The 22,702-nt window shown below is 37.9% G+C and overlaps 1 protein-coding gene across 2 annotated transcripts; it reads left to right on the top strand.

Moving 5' to 3' along the window:
• The first annotated feature begins 565 nt into the window (after positions 1-565).
• On the top strand, positions 566-21,074 carry pipox (pipecolic acid oxidase). 2 transcript variants are annotated; one of them, XM_079886319.1, is made up of 8 exons: positions 566-913; positions 1,157-1,305; positions 3,798-4,011; positions 10,370-10,552; positions 12,120-12,272; positions 14,228-14,377; positions 17,541-17,616; positions 20,478-21,074. In XM_079886319.1, the coding sequence occupies exons 1-8, from the start codon at positions 806-808 to the stop codon at positions 20,606-20,608; spliced, it is 1,164 nt and encodes a 387-aa protein (XP_079742445.1). In that variant the 5' UTR covers positions 566-805; the 3' UTR covers positions 20,609-21,074. The 2 variants fall into 2 exon arrangements, with proteins under 2 accessions (XP_079742445.1, XP_079742446.1); XM_079886320.1 differs by lacking the exon at positions 14,228-14,377 and having other exon boundaries at positions 659-913.
• Positions 21,075-22,702: the final 1,628 nt, after the last annotated feature.

The following is a 22,702-nucleotide window of genomic DNA, read 5'->3' as shown; positions in this document are numbered from 1 at the left end:
AATTTCAGCCAAGAAAGTACATCTGTTGCATTATGTACAATTATGTTTAGGTTCTAAATTATTTAGTTAAATTTAGTTTTAAATTTTAAAGTTTATTTATTTGTTAAATCAGGTTTAAACAAACTGAAATTACAATAAACTTCATTATTATCAAGACATATTCCTTGTGTAAACATAAATAAAGCTCATTCTGATTCTGATTCTAATAAAAACACACCAATATGTGCTTTATTGTAACGTCTTTTAATAGAACAAAGTATACAGCGGTATTCAAAATATTTACAAAAATTCCAGCGTGTACATAACAGCATTAATCAAAAACTATTATAATTTTGTAAAAAAAAAAAAAAAAAAATATATATATATATATATATATAATTATTATTTATATATTATTTATATAATATTTTGCTTTTTGTTGACAATGTTCTCCAAACAGATGCTGCAGTCCTTGGACTCCTGGAGGAAATACTTTAAATTTGGCTTGGATCCCCCTGACCATTTCTCCTTGCGTATGTAAACATTTTCCCAATCCAAATATAATATTGGAAAAGTTTTACGCCGCGATGTAATGGGCGTCATTACGTCATGACGTACACCGGTCCTACTACTTTCTTTGAATGAAACTAAATTTCTTTCACTAAAAATTGTGTGTGCTATAAACCCAGAAGGCGGTTCTTACATTCAGCTGATCATGGTTACATAAGTGAAACCGGAGAACTTTGAACTACTACGAAAAGTAGGTCACGGCAACTTCATCGTGTTTGTGTCAGAAGAATCTCACGAGAGAGAACTAAAGCTGGAAATGTCGTCTGAAGTGTACGACTGCATCGTCATTGGCGCAGGGATCCAGGGGTCCTGCACTGCCTATCAGCTGGCCAAAAACCAGCAGAAAACTTTACTGCTGGAGCAGGTCGGTTACAGCATGATTTGCGGAATTATTCATTCCCAAATGACAGCATTAAACAAATGTTAGAAAAGTACCTGTTTTATCTTATCAAGGCAGAATACTCAAAGCAGTAAGAAAATTGTAAGACAGCATTAATTCTTGCATATAACATTTGGACTCGACGGTTATGGTCGGTTTTTATTATTATTGAAACAAGATAATGTTTATAAGTATTATAGTGTTCTTCGAATTCCCCCTTTTCCCCAGTTTGTTCTGCCCCACTCCAGAGGGAGCTCTCATGGCCAGACCAGGATCATACGGAAAGCCTATGAGGAAAATTTCTACATACAGATGATGCAGGAAAGCTATGAGCTCTGGGCTCAGCTTGAGGAAGAAGCAGGTGTTGAGCTGTACAGGTGAGAGCATGTACGCATCTAAGGAAGAATTATAACATTTTCTAACCCCTATGCAACATGTAGACACTGGAAAAACAAGTGTGCCCCACAGTCTGAGAATGGTGATGATAAGGGACTAGAATGAAAATGCTCCTTTAAAGTTATGGTGAGTGCTATGCCAGGTTTCGGTGTACAGCATGTAAAGTACTTTAAAACTTGTCATAGAACTCATCATATCTTAAAGGAGCATTTTCAATCTAGTCCCTGAGCATCATCCGTGGACCGTGGGGCACACTTGTTTTTCCAGTGTCAGAGAAGTCTAATGGATCACAAGTGGATCAAGCCCACTCAGCCTTGATGCAGAATCAGTCGCCGCTATCCATCTCCAGTTCTCTGATGGATGGGTCCTGATGAGAGGCCACCTGTGCCCTTGAGCATCCCAGAGACTGCTGGGCAGGGACTGAAAAATGTGTGGAAGGTTTTAAAGAATGCTGGATTTGTTCTGTTCTTTTCTTCCTATATATATTTGCACTACTACTAGAAGGCACTTGCTTTCCAAATGAGTGGCAGTTGTTATTACTGGTTTGGTCAGGACTAGTTTTCACACAGGTGGAAGTGTCTGTTGTGTGAATGTGGGAGGTTATGCAAAGACGTTTACGCTGGATGCATCTGTCACAAAACCCATTGGAATAAACATTCAGTGCCTTCCAAAAGTTTAAAAACACTTTTAAGCAAAGTGGGGTTTTGGATAATAATTCTGTATTATTTCTTGGAGTGGCTTGCAAAAATCATTTAAGACCGGCATTAATGAATTTCTTTTTAAATGCATATGGCAACATTATCTTAAATGGAAATATACACTACCATTTAAACGTTTGGGGTCAATACGATTTTTTCACCTTTTTGAAAGAAGTATCTTATTTTCACCTAGGCTGCATTTATTTGATCAAAAATACTGTAAAAACAGTAATATTCACTATCACTAGTTACTGTAAAAACTAGTGATTTTATGTTAATATATTTAGAATTTTCAGCAGCCATGCTTAAGTCTCACATGATCCTTCAGAAATCAATTTAATATGCTGATTTGCTGCTCAAAAAATATTTATTATTATTATCAATGTTGAAAACTGTTGTTCTGCGTAATATTTTGGTGCAAACTGTGGCACATTTTCAGGATTCATTGAGAAATAGAAAATTCCAAAGAACTGAATTTATTTGAAATGGAAATCTTGTAACATCATAAATGTTTTTACTTTCACTTTTAATCAATTTAATGCATCCTTGCTGAATAACAGTATAAAATCTTACTGACCCCAAACTTTTGAATAGTATACACATCAAAATCAGTTATTTTTTTCTGAAGATTATTGATTAATATCAGCACACCTTTATAGCTTTACAGTTTGCCAGATAAGGTTATTACGCAACAGACAAATTAGAACACAGTTTAGAGATGCTTTATTATAAATAGTCCTCCTAGTCATATTATGTATTGAATTCATTATTGAAACATACAGTAGTTTGTGTTGTCCATTATCAGTGCAAAGTCCTCACAAAATGAAATAGATTTATGCTGGAATTGTGCAAAACCCCACTTTGCCTAGGGCGTTTCCGAAAATTACAATATTATGAATATAATTAATGATTGAATTAATTAAGGTAGAGATCATCCCTGACACTGTTACAGTTGCCGTTCTGACTCTTATTTTTGATTCATTTTCTTTTTACAATAGATGGGATTCCAGCAGCTTGAACCACCAACTGTTATTTTACCCAGAGAGCTGCCAAAAAGGTCAAAATTCATAATAAAGCTGTGACAGACAGCACAGTGATAGATTTAGCTTCAGTTAAAGTGTGCAACGAAGGTCAAAATAAATGAGGATTCTGCAATTACAGATGTTCCTAACGAGACAGGATTAGAGGTAGTTAAAAACAGCAGGCAATTTTAAGGTTGTGTAAGGAAATGATTCTATGCATGTTTGATTCGGTCAGTATTAAAATGACAAATTGAAAATACATCTTTGAAACACTAATTTACCTTAGAAAGGATCTTGCCCCACCATTATGTGACCTGACCCTTTTGCTATTAGGGACAAAGGCATTGACAAATGTTGCATGGAGCCCTTCTTTCAGTGTCCCAAATCAAACACACACACACACACACACACACACACGCAGTGGGGGATTCAGTCATAAAAATCTCTGATGAATGACTTGGACCTGTGAACTCGTGCTGCCTATGCATCATGATGGCTGGCAGATGAAGTAGGCCTTGAAAAACAGTATCCACAGAAAACAGCACGACCATCTATCACACATTGTTGATTTAAAACCTGTGTTCCCAACCTCTCATCCATAGTGCCATAACTCCAAACATTAAGACACCTGCATCACAAGCAGGCGCATACGGCAATTTACACATGCCTCAAAGCACTTCCACTTCTAAATCAAGGTGCAGCTGTTCAACGTGGACACGTACTGTAAGTCATCTCATGCACTTCCCTTCGCAGGCGCACAGGCCTACTGGTTATGGGTCCCGAGAACAGCGAGGGTTTCTCGCGCCTACAGGCCATGATGCAAAGCCACAAGATTCCCAGAGTGGTTTTGGAGAAGCAGGAGTTCAGGCAGCACATTCCCAATGTGAATCTCACCGACGGGAACGGAGCGCTGATGGACACCAATGCCGGGGTGTTGTATGCGGACAGAGCCCTCCGAACAGTACAGGTCAGCTGATCATGCACTACTGTACAAAAGTTCAGGGTCTGTAAGATTGTTTGCTAGAGATTGATACTTTTAATCAGTAAACACACATTAAATTCATCACAAGTGACAGTAAATCATTTATAATGTTACAAAAGATTTTTATTTCAAAGACATGATGTTCTTTTTAACTTTCTATTATATCATGACTTGCATAACTTTTATGATTTACACAGAAAAATATTAAGCAAAACAACTATTTTTGATATTGATCAAGAAATGTTTCTTGAGCACCAAATCAACATATTAGAAGGATGAAGGATCATGTGACATTAAAGACTGGAGTAATGATGCTGAAAATTCAGCTTTGCTATCACAGAATAAATAAATAAAAAGTCAAATATATTAAAATACAATAAATTCATATTTCATTATATGACTTTCATTATATTACAGTGTTTGAAAGTAAATAAAGCATTCTTGCACGTAAAAATCTTCTATCAAAAGCATAAAAATCTCAGTGATCCCAGACTTTTGAACGGTAGCGTAAAAAGAGATTTTTTTTTTTTTTCTTGTTTCAGTGAATCATATTATTAAAATATTTATTTAAAAAATCTCCAGGAGGCTGTTGGAATGTCACACGTCAATCTTATATTTAGCTTGGCAGCTCAAAGCTATCAGATGCTCATCTAATTACGTATGCAAAATGAATACATTTGCTAGCATTCCAAAACCCCGCTTTGGACCGATTGTGTTTTATCACATCCTTACAGAAGTATCACTGAAATGTTCTCCTCATGGGAGCCACAGAATCAGTTTTAGCTCACTGTAGCAGTTGGTAAAGAGGCATACAGACTGAAAAAGAATAACATGATATGATAGGCGGCGAGCTACATAGGCCTACCGTGCACCCCCCCCACCTCCCAACAAAACCATACTTTTTTAAAAGGTCTGGATGTGTAGAATATGAATCTGAATGTTAACATTGAAAATTTTGGGTTGCACTACCTGTTTTAGCCCTGTGAATAGGGAAACCCTAAAAAAACGATTTTAAGCAATTTTAACACATCGAGATTGTCCTAGTCAATCAGAACAGCTTTTAGGTGACCCAATACACACTCAAACTTAACATATGATGACTTAGGTCAAATACCTACCATGCTGCTTATTGGTAGGTGTCTAAAATTAACATAGGTAAGGCTTTATGTCGATATAATGAGCCCATTTCAAGGCCACGACCTAGATTCGCCTATCATGCACCCCAACCCCCTCCCCTTAAAAAAAATCATGCTTTTCTGAAAGGTCTGTATGTGTAGAATATGAATCTGAATGTTAACATTGACATTGTTGGGATACACTAACTGTTTTAGCCCTGTGAATAGGGAAACCCTAATAAACGATTTTAACACGTCGAGATTGGCCTAGTCAATCAGAACAGCTTTTAGGTGACCCAATACTCTTACTACACTAAATTGATAATTACTTTAAATAGTTGTTTTTAATTATTTTTAATTTAATATGGTTAAGGCCTTGTATGGATATAATCGATCAAGGACCATTTCCATAGCATCAGTTAATATGCTAACGTGCTAACATTCCAACCCTCATTACCCTTTCCATCGAAGTAATTTCATTGACAAATCAGAAACCTGTCTGGGTTGTTCATCCAATGACAAAATAAGATATTTTTTTAATTTTCATTAACAGTTTCCTCTGTGTCAGGCAGACTGTCCTGAAAGACTGTTCTTACTCACACAGACAGATACTCCAAGTCTGCATCCTCTGCCTATACAGCAAGAAATTTGTTTCACTGAATTGCTCGATGTTTGAATATTTTAGTTTACAATTTAATATAATTGACCCCTCTTACTACACTACATTGATGCTTACTTTAAATATTTGTTTTTAATTATTTTAGATTACATTTGATAGATTGATAGATATATACTTTATTCATCCCAAAGGGAAATTTTAGACGTCCAGTAGCTTATACACACACACACACACACACACACACACACACACACACACACACACCTCACACACATAGATAATCTAGTCGGTTATGTAGTTGGTTTCTTCAACATAGTTGAACTGCTCAGTTATGCCTGAGTAAAGACATGAGTCAGTGGGCCAAGTGACTGCAGGTCCTTCAAGGCATAGGGTATGTCATGGGACAAAACCAAAGTCCAGATGCATTGTGCATGTCCCTGGTCTTGTATATAGACCACTCTTGCAATTATGGGCAAACGTAGATTCTGATGCAAGATTAGCCAGAATGAAAGAAATACGTGACAAGAGATTAACTGAACCACTGGAATCTGCTCACAGAATGACTGTAACCTGTGAACTTATACCAGACACTATTACAGAAGGTGATGGATATCACAGAGAATGCTACCAAAGATTCACCATGAATCTCAAAAGACTCGACCAGAAGCCTGAACTATTAGCAGCAAGTTCAAGGCAAAGTCAGAGGGCCTCAACTGGTGACAAGGTGCTCTTCACACCTGACTGTATATTCTGCAACTCAATTACACGGAAGAAGGTACAAAAGAAAGGGATATGGACGAATGAGGGGTTAAGAGAGTTTGAGTGTGATGGGTGGAGAACAGTCCTCAAAGTTGCAGAACAAAAATTTGATGAAAATTTGCTTCGCAGAATTAGAGGAAAGGATCTATTTGCTACAGAAGCTAAATACCACAAATCCTGTAGAGTCCAATATACACAAAATTTAGAAAAATGGAGAAGTGCAAGCAAACAAATCCAACTAGTAGAAGCTCACGGTGAGGCATTTGGTGCTGAGGCAAGTTTGTGCATCCTAGATGAGCTATGTAGATTTTGGTCAGATCAGTCAATTTCATCATTTTGTTGCTGCCGATGATTTCCTTGTCAATAACTCGAGATACAGCACCAAATGTCTCACCGTGAGCTTCTACTATTTGGATTTGTTTGGCCTTGTTTTCTGTGCTTGCACTTCTCAATTTTTCTAAATTTTGTGTATATTGGACTCTACAGGATTTGTGGTACAGTGGGGCAAAAAAGTATTTAGTCAGCCACCAATTGTCCAAGTTCTCCCACTTAAAAAGATGAGAGAGGCCTGTAATTTTCATCATAGGTACACTTCAACTATGAGAGACAAAATGAGAAAAAAAATCCAGAAAATCACATAGTAGGATTTTTAATGAATTAATTGGTAAATTCCTCTGTAAAATAAGTATTTGGTCACCTACAAACAAGCAAGATTTCTGGTTCTCACAGACCTGTAACTTCTTCTTTAAGAGGCTCCTCTGTCCTCCACTCGTTACCTGTATTAATGGCACCTGTTTGAACTCGTTTTAAGTATAAAAGACACCTGTCCACAACCTCAAACAGTCACACTCCAAACTCCACTATGGCCAAGACCAAAGAGCTGTCAAAGGACACCAGAAACAAAATTGTAGACCTGCACCAGGCTGGGAAGACGGAATCTGCAATAGGTAAGCAGCTTGGTGTGAAGAAATCAACTGTGGGAGCAAATATTAGAAAATGGAAGACATACAAGACCACTGATAATCTCCCTCGATCTGGGGCTCCACGCAAGATCTCACCCCGTGGGGTCAAAATTATCACAAGAACGGTGAGCAAAAATTCCAGAACCACACGGGGGGACCTAGTGAATGACCTGCAGAGAGCTGGGACCAAAGTAACAAAGGCTACAATCAGTAACACACTACGCTGCCAGGGACTCAAATCCTGCAGTGCCAGACGTGTCCCCCTGCTTAAGCCAGTACATGTCCAGGCCAGTCTGAAGTTTGCTAGAGAGCATTTGGATGATCCAGAAGAGGATTGAGAGAATGTCATATGGTCAGATGAAACCAAAATAGAACTTTTTGGTAAAAACTCAAGTCGTGTTTGGAGGAGAAAGAACACCATACCTACTGTGAAGCATGGGGGTGGAAACATCATGCTTTGGGGCTGTTTTTCTGCAAAGGTACCAGGACGACTGATCCATGTAAAGGAAAGAATGAATGGGGCCATGTATCGTGAGATTTTGAGTGAAAACATCCTTCCATCATCAAGGGCATTGAAGATGAAACGTGGCTGGGTCTTTCAGCAAGACAATGATCCCAAACACACCGCCCGGGCAACAAAGGAGTGGTTTTGTAAGAAGCATTTAAAGGTCCTGGAGTGGCCTAGCCAGTCTCCAGATCTCAACCCCATAAAAAAATCTTTGGAGGGAGTTGAAAGTCCGTGTTGCCCAGAGACAGCCCCAAAACATCACTGCTGAGGAGATCTGTATGGAGAAATGGGCCAAAATACCAGCAACAGTGTGTGAAAACCTTGTGAAGACTTACAGAAAACGTTTGACCTCTGTCATTGCCAACAAAGGGTATATAACAAAGTATTGAGATTAACTTTTGTTATTGACCAAATACTTATTTTCCACCATAATTTGCAAATAAATTCTTTAAAAATCCTACAATGTGATTTTCTGGACTTTTTTTCTCTCATTTTGTCTCTCATAGTTGAAGTGTATCTATGATGAAAATTACATGCCTCTCTCATCTTTTTAAGTGGGAGAACTTGCACAATTGGTGGCTGACTAATTACTTTTTTGCCCCACTGTATTTATTTTCTGTATCAAATATTTGGTAGCATTCTCTGTGATATCCATCACCTTCTGTAATGGTGTCTGGTATAAGTTCACAGGTTACATTCATTCTGTGAGCAGATTCCAGTGGTTCAGTTAATCTCTTGTCACGTATTTCTTTCATTCTGGCTAATCTTGCATTATATCCATAATATATTTTATAAAGGATATTATTTTATATCCATACAAGGCCTTAACTATATTAAATTAAAAATAATTAAAAACAACTATTTAAAGTAACTATCAATGTAGTAAGAGGGGTCAATTATATTAAATAAAGATGGGGAGGGTGAGGAGGAGCTGTGAATAATTTCGTAGTCAGCTTTGATATGTTGGAATGTTAGCACGTTAGCATATTAACTGATGCTATGGAAATGGTCCTTGATCGATTATATCCATACAAGGCCTTAACTATATTAAATTAAAAATAATTAAAAACAACTATTTAAAGTAATTATCAATTTAGTGTAGTAAGAGTATTGGGTCACCTAAAAGCTGCTCTGATTGACTAGGCCAATCTCGACGTGTTAAAATCGTTTATTAGGGTTTCCCTATTCACAGGGCTAAAACAGTTAGTGTATCCCAACAATGTCAATGTTAACATTCAGATTCATATTCTACACATACAGACCTTTCAGAAAAGCATGATTTTTTTTAAGGGGAGGGGGTTGGGGTGCATGATAGGCGAATCTAGGTCGTGGCCTTGAAATGGGCTCATTATATCGACATAAAGCCTTACCTATGTTAATTTTAGACACCTACCAATAAGCAGCATGGTAGGTATTTGACCTAAGTCATCATATGTTAAGTTTGAGTGTGTATTGGGTCACCTAAAAGCTGTTCTGATTGACTAGGACAATCTCGATGTGTTAAAATCGCTTAAAATCGTTTTTTAGGGTTTCCCTATTCACAGGGCTAAAACAGGTAGTGCAACCCAAAATTTTCAATGTTAACATTCAGATTCATATTCTACACATCCAGACCTTTCAAAAAAGTATGGTTTTGTTGGGAGGTGGGGGGGGTGCACGGTAGGCCTATGTAGCTCGCCGCCTATGACTTTCGGGTATAATTTCAAGTGTAGACTTTTTATTTGACATTTTAGATTCTCTTTTTATGATAAATGCTCTTATTATTATTCAAATTGTTATTTCGGTTGCCAGATAAGAGTGCTCAGCTCTGTTAAAGCAATTCAAGTAGTGTGAAATAAATTCAGTGTACTGTGGAAATAAATCTCTTAGTGTGTGAGACTCCTAAACTTTCACTGTGAGAAATGTTCATGTACATAACTACTTCAGTGTCGCCTTCACAGTGCTTTTTAAAGCTCTCGAAGATAAGATATGGCTGCAAAACTTGCTTGTTAAAGGCTCCTTACACCCTATCTAGGGAATATGGCCATGCACTTTTATACACAATGCCTCTCTGGATTCAATAAGCTCTGCCTACAGCAGCTACAGAGTGCAGTGATAAGCTCCCTGTTGGCTCTCACTAAGGAAACTCTATTATCTCTTGCCCGAATCTGACCAGATCTTTTCAGTTTTAACTGATCCCCGTTGACATCTCTCTGTGTCAAACTCAGCCCCTGTTAAATTTGAACCAGGCTCTCCTCGCTGTTCTTAATAGGGGTTTCTGTCTGAGATGAGCTGTTTTGAAGAAGTTTCATCTATGCAGTAAAGTTGAACATCCTGTAGTCAGATTGAAGCGCTTTAATCTGCTTGTGCATGTGGTGTTTGTCTGTGTGTGTTCTCTCAGAGGCTCTTTCAGTCCAGTGAGGGTGTGATAAAGGACGGGGAGAAAGTGATCGACATTACGCCTGGCGCTGTGGTCACTGTAACCACAGGCTCTGGAGTCTACAGAGGGAGAAGCCTGGTGATCACAGCTGGACCCTGGGCTAACAGACTACTGACACACACTGGACTGCAGCTGCCACTCAAGGTGTGTACATACTGTCATCTTCCTTCTTTCATTTACTCACCCTTTCATTCATTCATTCATTCTTTCTTTCACTCACCTACTTTCTTTTTTATTTCAACCATTCAACTGTCATGCATTTTTCATGCATCCACGAATGATTAAATTAATGAATTACATCTTTCATCCATCCATCCATCCATCCATCCATCCATCCATCCATCAGTTTCTTATATTTCTTTCTTAACCTACTTACCCTCTTTATTTTTATAATTCATTCATTCATTTTCATTTATTTGCTTTTCCATCCATCCATTCATTTTCTCACCCTTTCTTTCTTTCTTTTTTATCTTTCCATCTATTTGTTATATTTCTCTTCACCCTCTTTATTTCATCTGTTTGTTCATTCATTCATTCTCTCGTTTACTTACTAGTCACTTTTTCTATCCATCCATCCATTTAATTTTTCTCCCCTACATAATTTATTTTTTCTTTCTTTCTTTCTTTCTTTCTTTCTTTCTTTCTTTCTTTCTTTCTTTCTTTCTTTCTTTCTTTCTTTCTTTCTTATGTGATTAATTAGTCACCTAGTAATATTAATTCATCCATTCTTTTGTCATATTTTTTCTTTACCTACTTATCTTCTTTTTACATCCCTTTATCCATCCAATAATTTTCTCAACTTCTTTCTTCCGTCCGTCCGTCCGTCCGTCCGTCCATCCATTATTTCATTAAATATTTCTCACCTACATAATTTTTTTTCTTTGTTTTTTTCAGTTACTCATCTAAACACATTATTTTTTCATCTTTCCATCCATCCAGTTGTTATATTTCTTTCTTCACCTACTTACACTCTTTAATTTTCTCAATTACTCACTTTTTCAATCTATCTGTTCATTCACCTTCTTCCTTTCTTCCATCCATCCATCCATCATTTAATTTGATTCTCACCTATAATTTCTTTCTTTCTTTCTTTCTTTCTTTCTTTCTTTCTTTCTTTAAAGGCATCGTGGAACAATATATCATTGTGAAATGTCTGGGTTTGGAAAACAAGTTCTGAATAATGTGAGCGTGGGAATATATAAAGCATATTGACTACCAGCCATAGCTTGTGAAACACACACAGCCACATATAGATTGATCTGGATTACACCCCTGGGCAGAATGAAAAGTGAGTTATTTGTGAATGTACAGAAACCACCTTTTTACTCACCTCCCAATCCTATAAACAGCTCCCAGAGTCTCCAGTCCACAGAGATCTCTTATGTGTCACACGCCACGAGAGAAGTGATGGAAAAAGTACTCTGTGTTAGTTAAACTCCGAATTGGACCCAGAATTGGAATTGCATTTTTCAGGATAGCACAGGCTTGAAAGTCTGCGCTTGGGTGAGCACGACAATATATGAGCAATGAATTTTTGCACTGGTGAATTTTTATGGTCTCTGAATGAGAAGAGAGGCTGGAATATTCTGAGCTACCAAATCTTCACTCCTTATTACATTTACCCTGATGTGTGCTCAATATCAGTGTTTATATTCATTTTAATTTACATGCTGTTTTTTATCTGTAATATGGGTCATTTATTTTTGTGCAGGTTGTAAAGATTAACGTATGCTACTGGAAGGAGAAGATCCCAGGCACCTATAGTGTCAGCCAACGTTTTCCATGTTTTATACAGATGGAGCCGAAAGAGGGTGAATATGACATTTACGGCCTCCCGTCCAATGAGTATCCAGGACTAATGAAGGTGAGTGACAGCAGGGTTGCTGGGTTTTTTTTTTTTTTTTTTAAAGAACATGTTTGGTTGGAGCCATGGCCAAGTGGTTATCTAGCTTGTGGTGCTCAGTTTAAAGTCTGGCTTGCATCATTCCAGATCCTGTCAGTGTTGTTATAGATTCCTAAAGCTAAAACTATTAATAATAGTTTCCATTCAATGAAATAGCTGAAAAAGCTGAAATAAAATATAAATATGACATGAACAACTTAAAAAACTTAAAACGAAAATGAGCTACTGAGATATCTGAGAAAAGTTTAAGTTGAAGTACTAAAATCTGAAATAAAAATAAATTATAGCCAAATAGAAATATATATTTAAAAAACTTGCAACAAAAACACATAACAAAATTAAACTAAAATAAACAAAAAATTAAATATAAAAATAAAAGCTTGTTTTAAATATTAATAAATACTATAATAATATATAAATAAATAAATAAATAAATATAAAACCCTGGTTCCTGTCCATGACATGTTTCACACACAAAAAAAAAATGGACAAAAAGGTCAAAATACAGTTTAAACCACATCTTTACGGACCGTTCACACAGAACACGTTTTTTTAATTGCACCACGCCACTTTTCCATTGTTTTCTATGTAAACACGCTAGACGGACGTGTTTGACCCTTACATTCGCGTCTCACATCTTTTGCAGCAAAATGGTAGCCTAGAAATCTAGACGCACCCTAGCGGCAGCAAAATTTATTTTGCAGCCAGGGTAGTCTAGCAACTCTCCGTTGACTTTCGGAGCTGTAAAAACCTAAACTGGGTCAGGCCAATCACATCGTGTATAGAGTAGGCGGGGCGGGCTTAACATAATGACGACAGAGTTGTGACGGTTCCCTGCTACTTGAAAACAAAGAATGGCGGCTGCTGCTTGGAGTGGACTTGGAGTTAAGTTTTTCTTTGAGAAAAGAGCAAAGAACGGCACTTAAGTCATTCTTAAAAAAGGAAGATGTGTTCGTAGTTTTGCCGGCCAGATTCAAAAGTGGAATCTATCAACTAACGTTAGCTCCGCTGTTGGGAAAACGCTCTGGTTGGTTGAAGCGCTGTCCTATTGCGTGCAGAGGGAATTTGAAAGACAGCCGTTTATCCCGCCCCTCGGATTGAGCCGTGTCTATGGTGAGTTGCCAGACCTAACATCTTGATGTAGGTCTGGCTTGCCAGGCTAGCAAAATGGGGCTCTCAAGTTAAAAGTTGTTAAAAGTTAAAAAAAACTCATCTCAAGACCTTGTGGTGTATTTTTCTTTCCACTGACCTGTGTCTCGTGTTTTTAACTGCAAAAACACGTTCTGTGTGAATGGCCTCCTAGTCTGCTCTTCTATTTGTCCCATGTTTTTCATTTAAAAAAGCACTTTTCCTTAGCAACAATAGATATAGCCTACTCTAAACCACCATAACAATATGTACCACAGACCATTGCGTTACTGTAACCGCCTGCCCACATCTCATAAAAAAGCCACAAAGATTCAGCACCATAGTGTTTCATCCTTTGTTAATTAATCCACAATTCCCTCATGTAGCAATACAGTACACATCCACACTCAGAGAGCTTTCAGAGACCGAGTACATCAGTGACTCTATAGCTCTCCGAATGGATACACAGTCCTTGATGCTTTTACAGAAGCAGAGAAGAAACACTCTCCTCTGGTCTGTGTTCTCCTGGTACTAATGGCTCAGTTTCAGTATGCAGGAGAGCCCAGCAGGAGTCTTCAGTCTCATCACACTTAGCAAGGCTGAATGGGAGAGCACAGATGGCTGTGTCATGTTAGATGCATTATGTCTGCTCTAGTCGCTGGAGCCTGCCTTCTGCACGTATATCTGCTGCTCCTCCAAGCATACCGAGCGGTGGATCACAGATCCGTAATGTATCATAGGTCAGTTTGGCTTTATGGATCATAGTGTGCGTGCATGTGTCTGAGCAGGTGTGTTACCACATGGGCAGCGAGACTGAACCGGATGAGCGAGATAAACAGACGGATAGAGGCGACATCGATATTCTCATGCGCTACATAACCCGCTGTCTCCCTGGGCTGGTGCCAGTGCCCGCTGTGGTGGAGAGTTGCATGTACACGGTGAGTGACTTCATTGCTTGTCCTTAGGTGCCATCACTGATCTGCCACTGTGTCCCCCAGACCAAACTTTCTTTCTCACTTAAGGAAAGAAGAAGGATACCGTATTTGAATGCATGGCTCATATTTTATTTTGACATGCCATTTGATTAAACGGTTGCTGGAATTGAACCAAGCCATTAATTTCAGTTCTACTTGGGTTTGAAAATTATTATGATTATTTTTTAGATTCTGACATGACCTGATATGGTGAAAAGTGATTAAAGCTATTTCTTTCATGTAAATCGGACTTTTGTCCTAATCAGACATGACCATGACAGGATATTTTGTGGGATGCTTGATTTCTTTTTCAGAATTTTTTTCAGTTTACTTTTACAGTGAACCTCAAAAAATGTACAATTCAGCTAATTTTAACCCCACCCCCAAACCCATTCTCATTAATGTAAGGCAAAATACAGTGTCATGAAAAAAAAAAAAAAAAAAAACCTTTTTAAAGGGAATCTCTTTTAAAATGAGAAATCAAAATTTCCTTGATCTTTTGTCATATAAGAGAGAGAGGTATTTGTACCATTAAAACATTCTGCAAGTTTCATAGTTTAAAACATTCTCCTCATTATAAAAAAAAAACATTTAACCAAGCTCCAAAACCAAAAATGGTTATGTTGGATATGTGATCTCACACAGCCAAATACATTTGCATATGACTACCTCTAAAGCAAGACATTGACAATAGTTTTCCATTATCAAACCATAAGCCCCACCCAATGGCGTTCAGTCTGACACTTATAATCACCGACTTTGTCTACACTGAATACAGAAGCCCATTTAATGTTTGTTGACGACCAATTACTTGTCGCTGGAAACTTGTCGCATCACATCTGAGTGGGTCACAGTGTTAGCCTCTCATTGAAAGGCACATTATGCAAGTTTCGCCGCAAGAGGTCTCTTATTCAAAACAATAACAAAGGCGTAGCTTAATGTCGGCGTGAATGAGCGTGAAATCATGGGAGTTGTCGTCTTCACCTCCACAGCCGATGGAAAGCAATCCGACGGGACTCAGGTAGAAATCATGTTCATGGATGAGCTAATGTATTAAAGTTTTATTTACATTACTAGGTATGAAGCAGGGTGGAGCCAAGAGCCGTGGGAGCGGCTCGAGTCCCATAGAGGAGATTTTATTACGCTTATATGCCACAGTCGGCCGCTGCCGCTCCTTTCGTTTTGTTGTTTGTTTATTTCACGATTAAAGTTACCTTTAACGTTTGACGGTTCCCGCCTTCTTCCCTGAACTTGAAGTTTGTTAGAGTTACATTTGACCACTTAAATTCATATTATTTTATTTTATTCTAATGAAACAGCCGCAAGAGCTGAATTACTACTCATACAGGTCACTTTATTTGACAAATTAAATATTTGGGTTATTGAATATTATAACGCAGTGCTTTACTTGTTCGATATTGATTGACATTGGAATATCATATTAATAAAAGCTGGATGACTTCTGTTGCTAAATGCATGCAATTAATTTTAAAATATAGTCTATGGCAGAGAAAATGCTGTATTAATGTTACTACAAATAAAGCTCTTTCTGATTATGCCACGTTAGCCACAAAATAGTATTGTTTCTGAGGCATAGTACAAACATGTTACTCAAGAAAACAAGAGATTCAAACAATAAGAACCATGCTGTGTATGAAGCATGTTGAGCTATATAACAATGATTCGTTTTCTGTCCATAAGGTATCCGAACAGTTGCTCAACTGTCTAATAAAAAATCTAAAAATGGGAAATCGAAGGTAACACGGATATTACGTCATTGACGCAATGACACAAGCTGTTACACTGGTTAAAATTGTGCATTTGTCTGGATTTAACCATTGTTGGGGAAAAAAATGGGATAATGTAAGTTCACAAGTCAACAAAATATATAACATTGATCTAGTGGTTTTTGGATATTTTAATATATAGTGCCTTTGATGCATCAGTAGGCTACATCAAAAAAGTAAATTCTCTCAAAGCAGGTTTTCAGTTTTTTGCATGACCAAGCAAAGTTTCCATCCAGATGGATGAAATGAAAAAATAATACAAACACAGCTTACAAATGCAAGGTACAATCACATCAAACATGAAAAGGACAGCGATGATGCAACACAACCTAAATCCTTTATAAACTGCCCTGTCAGGAGATCCACAGAACGTCTGTGAACACGCTGAGATAAAGTTCAGTATTAAAGCAAGAAACTGAGTGGAATATTATAAAGCAGTTTTCTAGAAGCATGCTGCACAGAGCAACATCTCAGTCAGCCAACCACTGTATCGATTACTTTCATACTTCAAAGGAAAATATACAAGTGGCTCGAAATGAATCAAAATAATCATTTCTGCTGAACCGGTCTCTGTTTGTAGTAATCAGAAATGACATTTGTTTAGGACGAAGTGAAAAAGCGTCTTTAGAAACAAAACAACTGTTCAAAAGTTTGGGGTCGGAAAGATTTTTCAATAGTCTCTCGTGCTCATCATGGCTGCATTTATTTGACACCGTAAAAACAGCAATATGGTATAATAAAAAAATAAAAAAATACAATTTAAAAGATCAGGTTTGAGTATATCTAACATTTAATTTATTCCTGTGATTCAGCATCATTATTCCAGTGTTCAGTGTCACATGACCCTTCAGAAATCATTCTAATATGCTGATTTAGTGCTCAAGAAACATTTACTGTATTATTATTATTATTATTATTTAAAACTGTTGAGCTGCTTAATATTTTTGTGGAAACTGTGATGCATTCTCTTATGAATAGAAAGTTCAAAAGAACATTTGAGTTTATTTGAAATAGAAATCTTTTCAGTGTATCAATGTAAAAGTTTTTACTGTCAGTTGTGATCAATTTAATGTGTCCTTGCTGAATAAAAGTATTCATTTCTTTCAAAACAACCATTGAACGGTAGAGTACTATATGTTCTAACTTTAAAATTAAAGTTTGTCATTCCTCAGTCAATTTGTTCATCACTTAAGCTTATCTTTAATTTTTAAGTTCAGTTCAAACAGCGCTTATAATTCATGCCGTGTGCATGTTCATACAGTGCGGAAAGGTCAAATATTTGCAGAAATAATTACAATCTAGTCTTGATGTTTAACATTCCCCTGCTTCGTTGTTTGTAGGTCACACCAGACCACCACTTTGTCCTTGATTCCCACCCAACCTACGGCAACATCATCATCGGTGCTGGATTCTCAGGTCAGTTCGAGCTCTAATGAACTCTGTACACTCCCGTCCCTGTAAAACACAGGCACACAGTCACAAAGACTCGGAGAGGTGTCTTAACTTTTTAATGAGGGAATGGAACAGGGCGCCGGTGAAGGACAGGAAGCGAAGCCCCCAGTGCGGGGGTCTTTTTATCGTTTAATTAAAGGCGGTTGCTGGCTCCCCAGGCTCCTGCGTGCTCCCGAACCCGCCTCTCAGGGGGCCAAAGGGTTCACCTGACATTTGTTCCATCTGTTCACATCACCTCCTCCTTAGACTAATTATGGGGCTAATTAAATTCCGCTGGTAATCACTTCAGAGAAGCGCTGGTTAGCAGCACGGGGCGCGGATGGTGGTGTTTGGTGGAAGAAGGGGTTAGGAAGAGAAATTCAGTATTATGGTGGCACTGTGTAGCTATTCATCTTGTGATGCATTGTCTCCAGTTAAAGGAGCTGCTTTGGAGGTGTCACAGGAAGCATTGTGTGGCTGCCTCACTTTACCGGTACCGTCCCATTGCTCTGGCACATCGCGCACTAATGATTTATGACATATATTCTTCTGCCTTAATAATACATTACAACTCTGATAGGAGCAGAGGAATTCTCACTATTAACCTCTCCCTGCCTCTTCTCATTTTATTGTCTACCATAATGACAGCGCTTCGCCTTCCCGCTGCTCTCCTGCCCTCGGCGCAGCTGTTGTATTTGCGGCTTGGGAAAAACTAAAGGGTGCGAATTGGATCAGTTTCAGGGGCAAACACACAAACTACAGAGTTTGGGCGGGAAGTTGCCCTTCTTTCCATTCGGAATTTGTCTCGAGCCAATCTCCAAGCTCAAGGCCCTCCAGTTGCCATGGATACCCAGTCACATCAGTGGGGTTTAAGCAAGAACAGAAGACCCTCCACGCGCACATCTGCCGGTCGAAGCCATATCCACTCACAGACCAGCCTTGCAGACTTCAAACAGCCACCCAATCCGCAAAGGCAAGAGCTGAGAGCGTCGGAGAAGAATGCAGTGCATTTTTAACATCTCACCCAGCTCCATCTCCGTCTCTTTCTTAAAGGGATAGGTCACCTGAAAATTACAATTCTGTCATGTACTCAACTGTATTCTGTCCTCTGTGGAGCACAAAAGGAGAAATTCTAAAGATTGTGCTGGTTGTTCTGATCCATGCATGCAGTCACTATAAATGGGGACTGAAGCTTTTTCAAAAACATGCAAAAGTATTATAAAAGCAGTTTTTATAATCCATGTCTTCTAAAGTCATAGAATAGTTTTTTGTGAGGAACAGACTGAAATTCAATCATTATTCACTCATGATTTGAATTTGAGAATCGTATCAGTTTGATTCATGGCTAGTTTTGTGAACCTAATCAGCTGATTCATTAAAAAAAAAATCACTTAAAGGGATGGTTCGGAGTAAAATCAACACTCCCCCACACTATTTATTTACGTGCTTTTCCCAAACCACTGAAGTGACGTCGACGTCCGGGTTAGCAGTAGCATGAGCCGTCATGGCCTCGGGTGTTTGGCTCGAGGTCATGGTGCAAAGGACCCAAGGTTGATTTTACTCTGAACCATCCCTTTAACTGTGTGTTCTTGAATCAGATATTATTATTATTACTCCCATTAACTCAGGGATGGATAATATCAAGATTTTCAGTAGATATAACTTAAATTGCAGTCTGTTTCTCACACAAAACTATCATATGTATTCAGAAGTCTTTGAATACAGTGTATATTTCATATGGGCCACTTTTTATTATTTTTTGATGGTGCTGTTGAGTTCTTTTAGAAGCTTAAAAGTCTCTGATCATTGTAATTGCATGGAAAATACAGACAAGTACACTATCGTTCAAAAGTTTAGAAAAAATTTAGGACAGATTGATCAAAAGTGACAGTAAATACATTTATAATGTCACAAATTCAATTTCTATTTCAAATACAAGCTGTTCTTTTAAATAATCTATTCATTTTGAATCCTGAAAGAAAATGTAATACAGTTTCCACAAAACTATTAAGCAGAACTACTGTTTTCAATAGTGATGATAATAATAAGAAATGTTTATTTAGCACCACATCAGCATATCATATTGATTTCTGAATGATCATGTGACACTGAAGACTGGAGTAATGATGCTGAAAATACAGCTTTGACATCACAGGAATAATTTACATTTTAAAATAAATAAAAAAAAGGAAAACTGTTATTTTAAATGGTAATAATATTTCACAATATTACTGTTTTTTTGTTTTTTAAATAAAATAACTGCAGCCTTGGTGAACATAAGAGACTTCATATAAAAACATTGAAAGATCTTACCGACCCAAAACTTTTGAACAGTAGTGTACATTACTTCTTTCTGAATGAAAGATTGGTATGAAATGACATGAGGATGAGTAATAATGACAGAATTTTCATTTTAAGCTAAATATATTTCTTTAACACAACAAAAAATAAAACATACATGTACAGAACCATGCTATAATGAAGCCTCTGATAGTCCACTCCCTTCAATAAAGGAGAACAATTTTCTTAATGTACTGTACAATTTTGCCCAAATCCCACCCAAAAATTAAACGTCCCATGACAGCGGGTGTGATGGTGCTAGCTTTTTCTCTCTCTCTCTCTCTCTCTCTCTCTCTCTCTCTCTCTCTCTCTCTCTATGCTCTCTCATGCAAAGGCTTTCTGAGTTAGACCGTGGACGACAGATAATGGCTATTTATAGAGGTCCGTTGTTCATTCCCGTGAGGTGCGGTTCTTTTACCCCAGTGGATTGAATGAATGTCAACTCCATCCTATGATGATTCACCTCTCAGTTAATTTGATTTATTAATTTTTTTCTTTCTCCACAGGCCACGGCTTCAAGTTCGGCCCTATCATAGGGAAGGTGCTCTCTCAATTGGCCATGGGGCAGGTTCCCTCACACGACCTCTCACCTTTCGGTATTAAACGTTTCCAGTCCCATGCCAGATCTTCACTTTAAGTCCAAGACCCTACAATGACAAAGCTGCATTTAATATAATAATAAAACAGAACGTTAATGTCTGATTAACTGTGCTATGTTAATTCATTAACCAAGAACACTGTAAGGAGGCATGGTGGTCAAAACGATTTTGCCAAGTTGGCCATATTTTGTTGATCCTGGAACAACATTCCTGTCCGAAAATGTAGTCCTAACCCTAGCCCTACCACTAAACCTAACCCTATCCATAACTAATTGGAAAATATCAATAGAAACTATAATAGTATCTCAGTTATACTAAACAACACTGACTTGACTACAAATTTCTCTGAATGCCCATCCTTTCATGAGATCTCTTACATCTACTTTGCACTTCATCAAGCTGTTTTTGAATGCAAAAATATGGATTATGTGTACACCACCCTAATGTGATTATATGAAATGGGATTAACCATTTTAAATAAAAATAAAAACCAACCTCATCTTCTTCTTCTGTATCGTAGTATTAATAAACCAGTTCTTCTGTATGGTGCCACTAATAAGTGCTTTTAGTCACTAATAAGAACAAACTTGTTAAGATAACTCAGTTAGCCAGCAAAATTATTGGTGTTTCAACTTACAGTTTATCTGACTGTTAAGTCATTCATGATCCGTAAAGTGTTGACAATTATACAAGATTCTGATCATCCACTTCAACAATATTTTACCCCCCTCCCTTCTGGCCGTAGGAACAGAATACCCATGTGTAAAAAGGCTAATTATAAGAGCTTCATCCCTACTTCTATACGGGTTTTAAAAACCATTCAATGCACAGAGAGGATCAGCCACTGGTGTGCTACGCCTTTGTCAATGTTTGTAATTTGGTGTGTTGATTATTGTATAATAAGTTCTATGTGTCTTTATTATGTATGCACCACTGTGGAAAAGAAGTTCCTCTTTGAGGACAAATAAATACATCATCAATTAAAAAATGGCTGTTTTGCCCATTAACGTTCATGTAAAAAGCCTGCTGAGATTCCTCTAACTTTCATGAAAACCCAGTGCCTTCAGGAGAGGGATGACGGATCAATAACCTCCAATGCTGATCGCAAGAGTAAGTCCGCCATGTTTCAACATCTGCTACACTGACAAGGGAGCCATTAGCCTCCTGCAATGAGTTTGTAACAGTATCGTCTGATTCTGTCTGATTGTGAAGGCATTCATCTGTGGCCAACAGCATTAAAATTAAAGTGCACACTTGTCAGTTTTTATGATTTTACACATTACTCCTCCTCGATGCCTCGGAGAAGGAGGTCTGGTGGCAAACGGGGCGTATTGTTAAAAAGACATCAGCCGTTGAGCTATTTGTCTTTGAGAAGTCAGCGTCATTTGTTGACTTGCTGCCTGGACCCATTTTCCCCTGTAAACATGTTAATCACTAATCAGGCAGCCTTTTACTCTAGACGTCCACCGGCACCATCAGGGGGAATGAGGAAATTATACAATGTGACAGCAGGTTAGCAGGGGCCCCATTCATCCTCCTGGTTAGAAGTTAGCGTGCATTGATAGTATTAGTGTATTGATGGCCGTATTAAAATGCCATCAAACATGCAGGAGCTAATGTTTATCACCTCCGATGAGAGCGAACGTGATGCCATGAGAGCATCAGGAGTTATTGTGAAGGCAAAGGCTTCATTGTAGTGAGGTTTAGAATGCATCTCCAGGCCTCTTCATTGCCTCGCTTATGCGTGGAAGGGTCATATCCGTGGCTTGGGTCTAAAGGAGAGCTTTTTTCCTAGAAAAGTCAAAATAGCTCTCCAATGATAAAAGAGATGTTTAATGATTGGCGAGAGAGATAATTAGGTTGTTCGCTGGTAAACGTGCTCTCTGAAACAATGCAGGATGCCTGAAGGAAGACGATTTTAAAATGTAATTTATTCCTGTGATGGCAAAGCTGCATTTTCAGCATCATTACTCCAGTCTTCATTGTCACATGATCCTTCAGAAATCATTCTAATATGCTGATTTGCTGCTCAAAAAACATTTCTTATTATTATCCATGTTGAAAACAATGCTTCACAGAAACCAGGAAACCATTTTGTTTATTTTCAGAACTCTTTGAGGAATATAAAGTAC

The sequence above is a fragment of the Squalius cephalus genome (assembly GCF_949319135.1).
Source record: "Squalius cephalus genome assembly, chromosome: 11".
Classification (NCBI taxonomy): domain Eukaryota; kingdom Metazoa; phylum Chordata; class Actinopteri; order Cypriniformes; family Leuciscidae; genus Squalius; species Squalius cephalus.
This window is presented reverse-complemented; position numbering and strand designations above follow the sequence as displayed.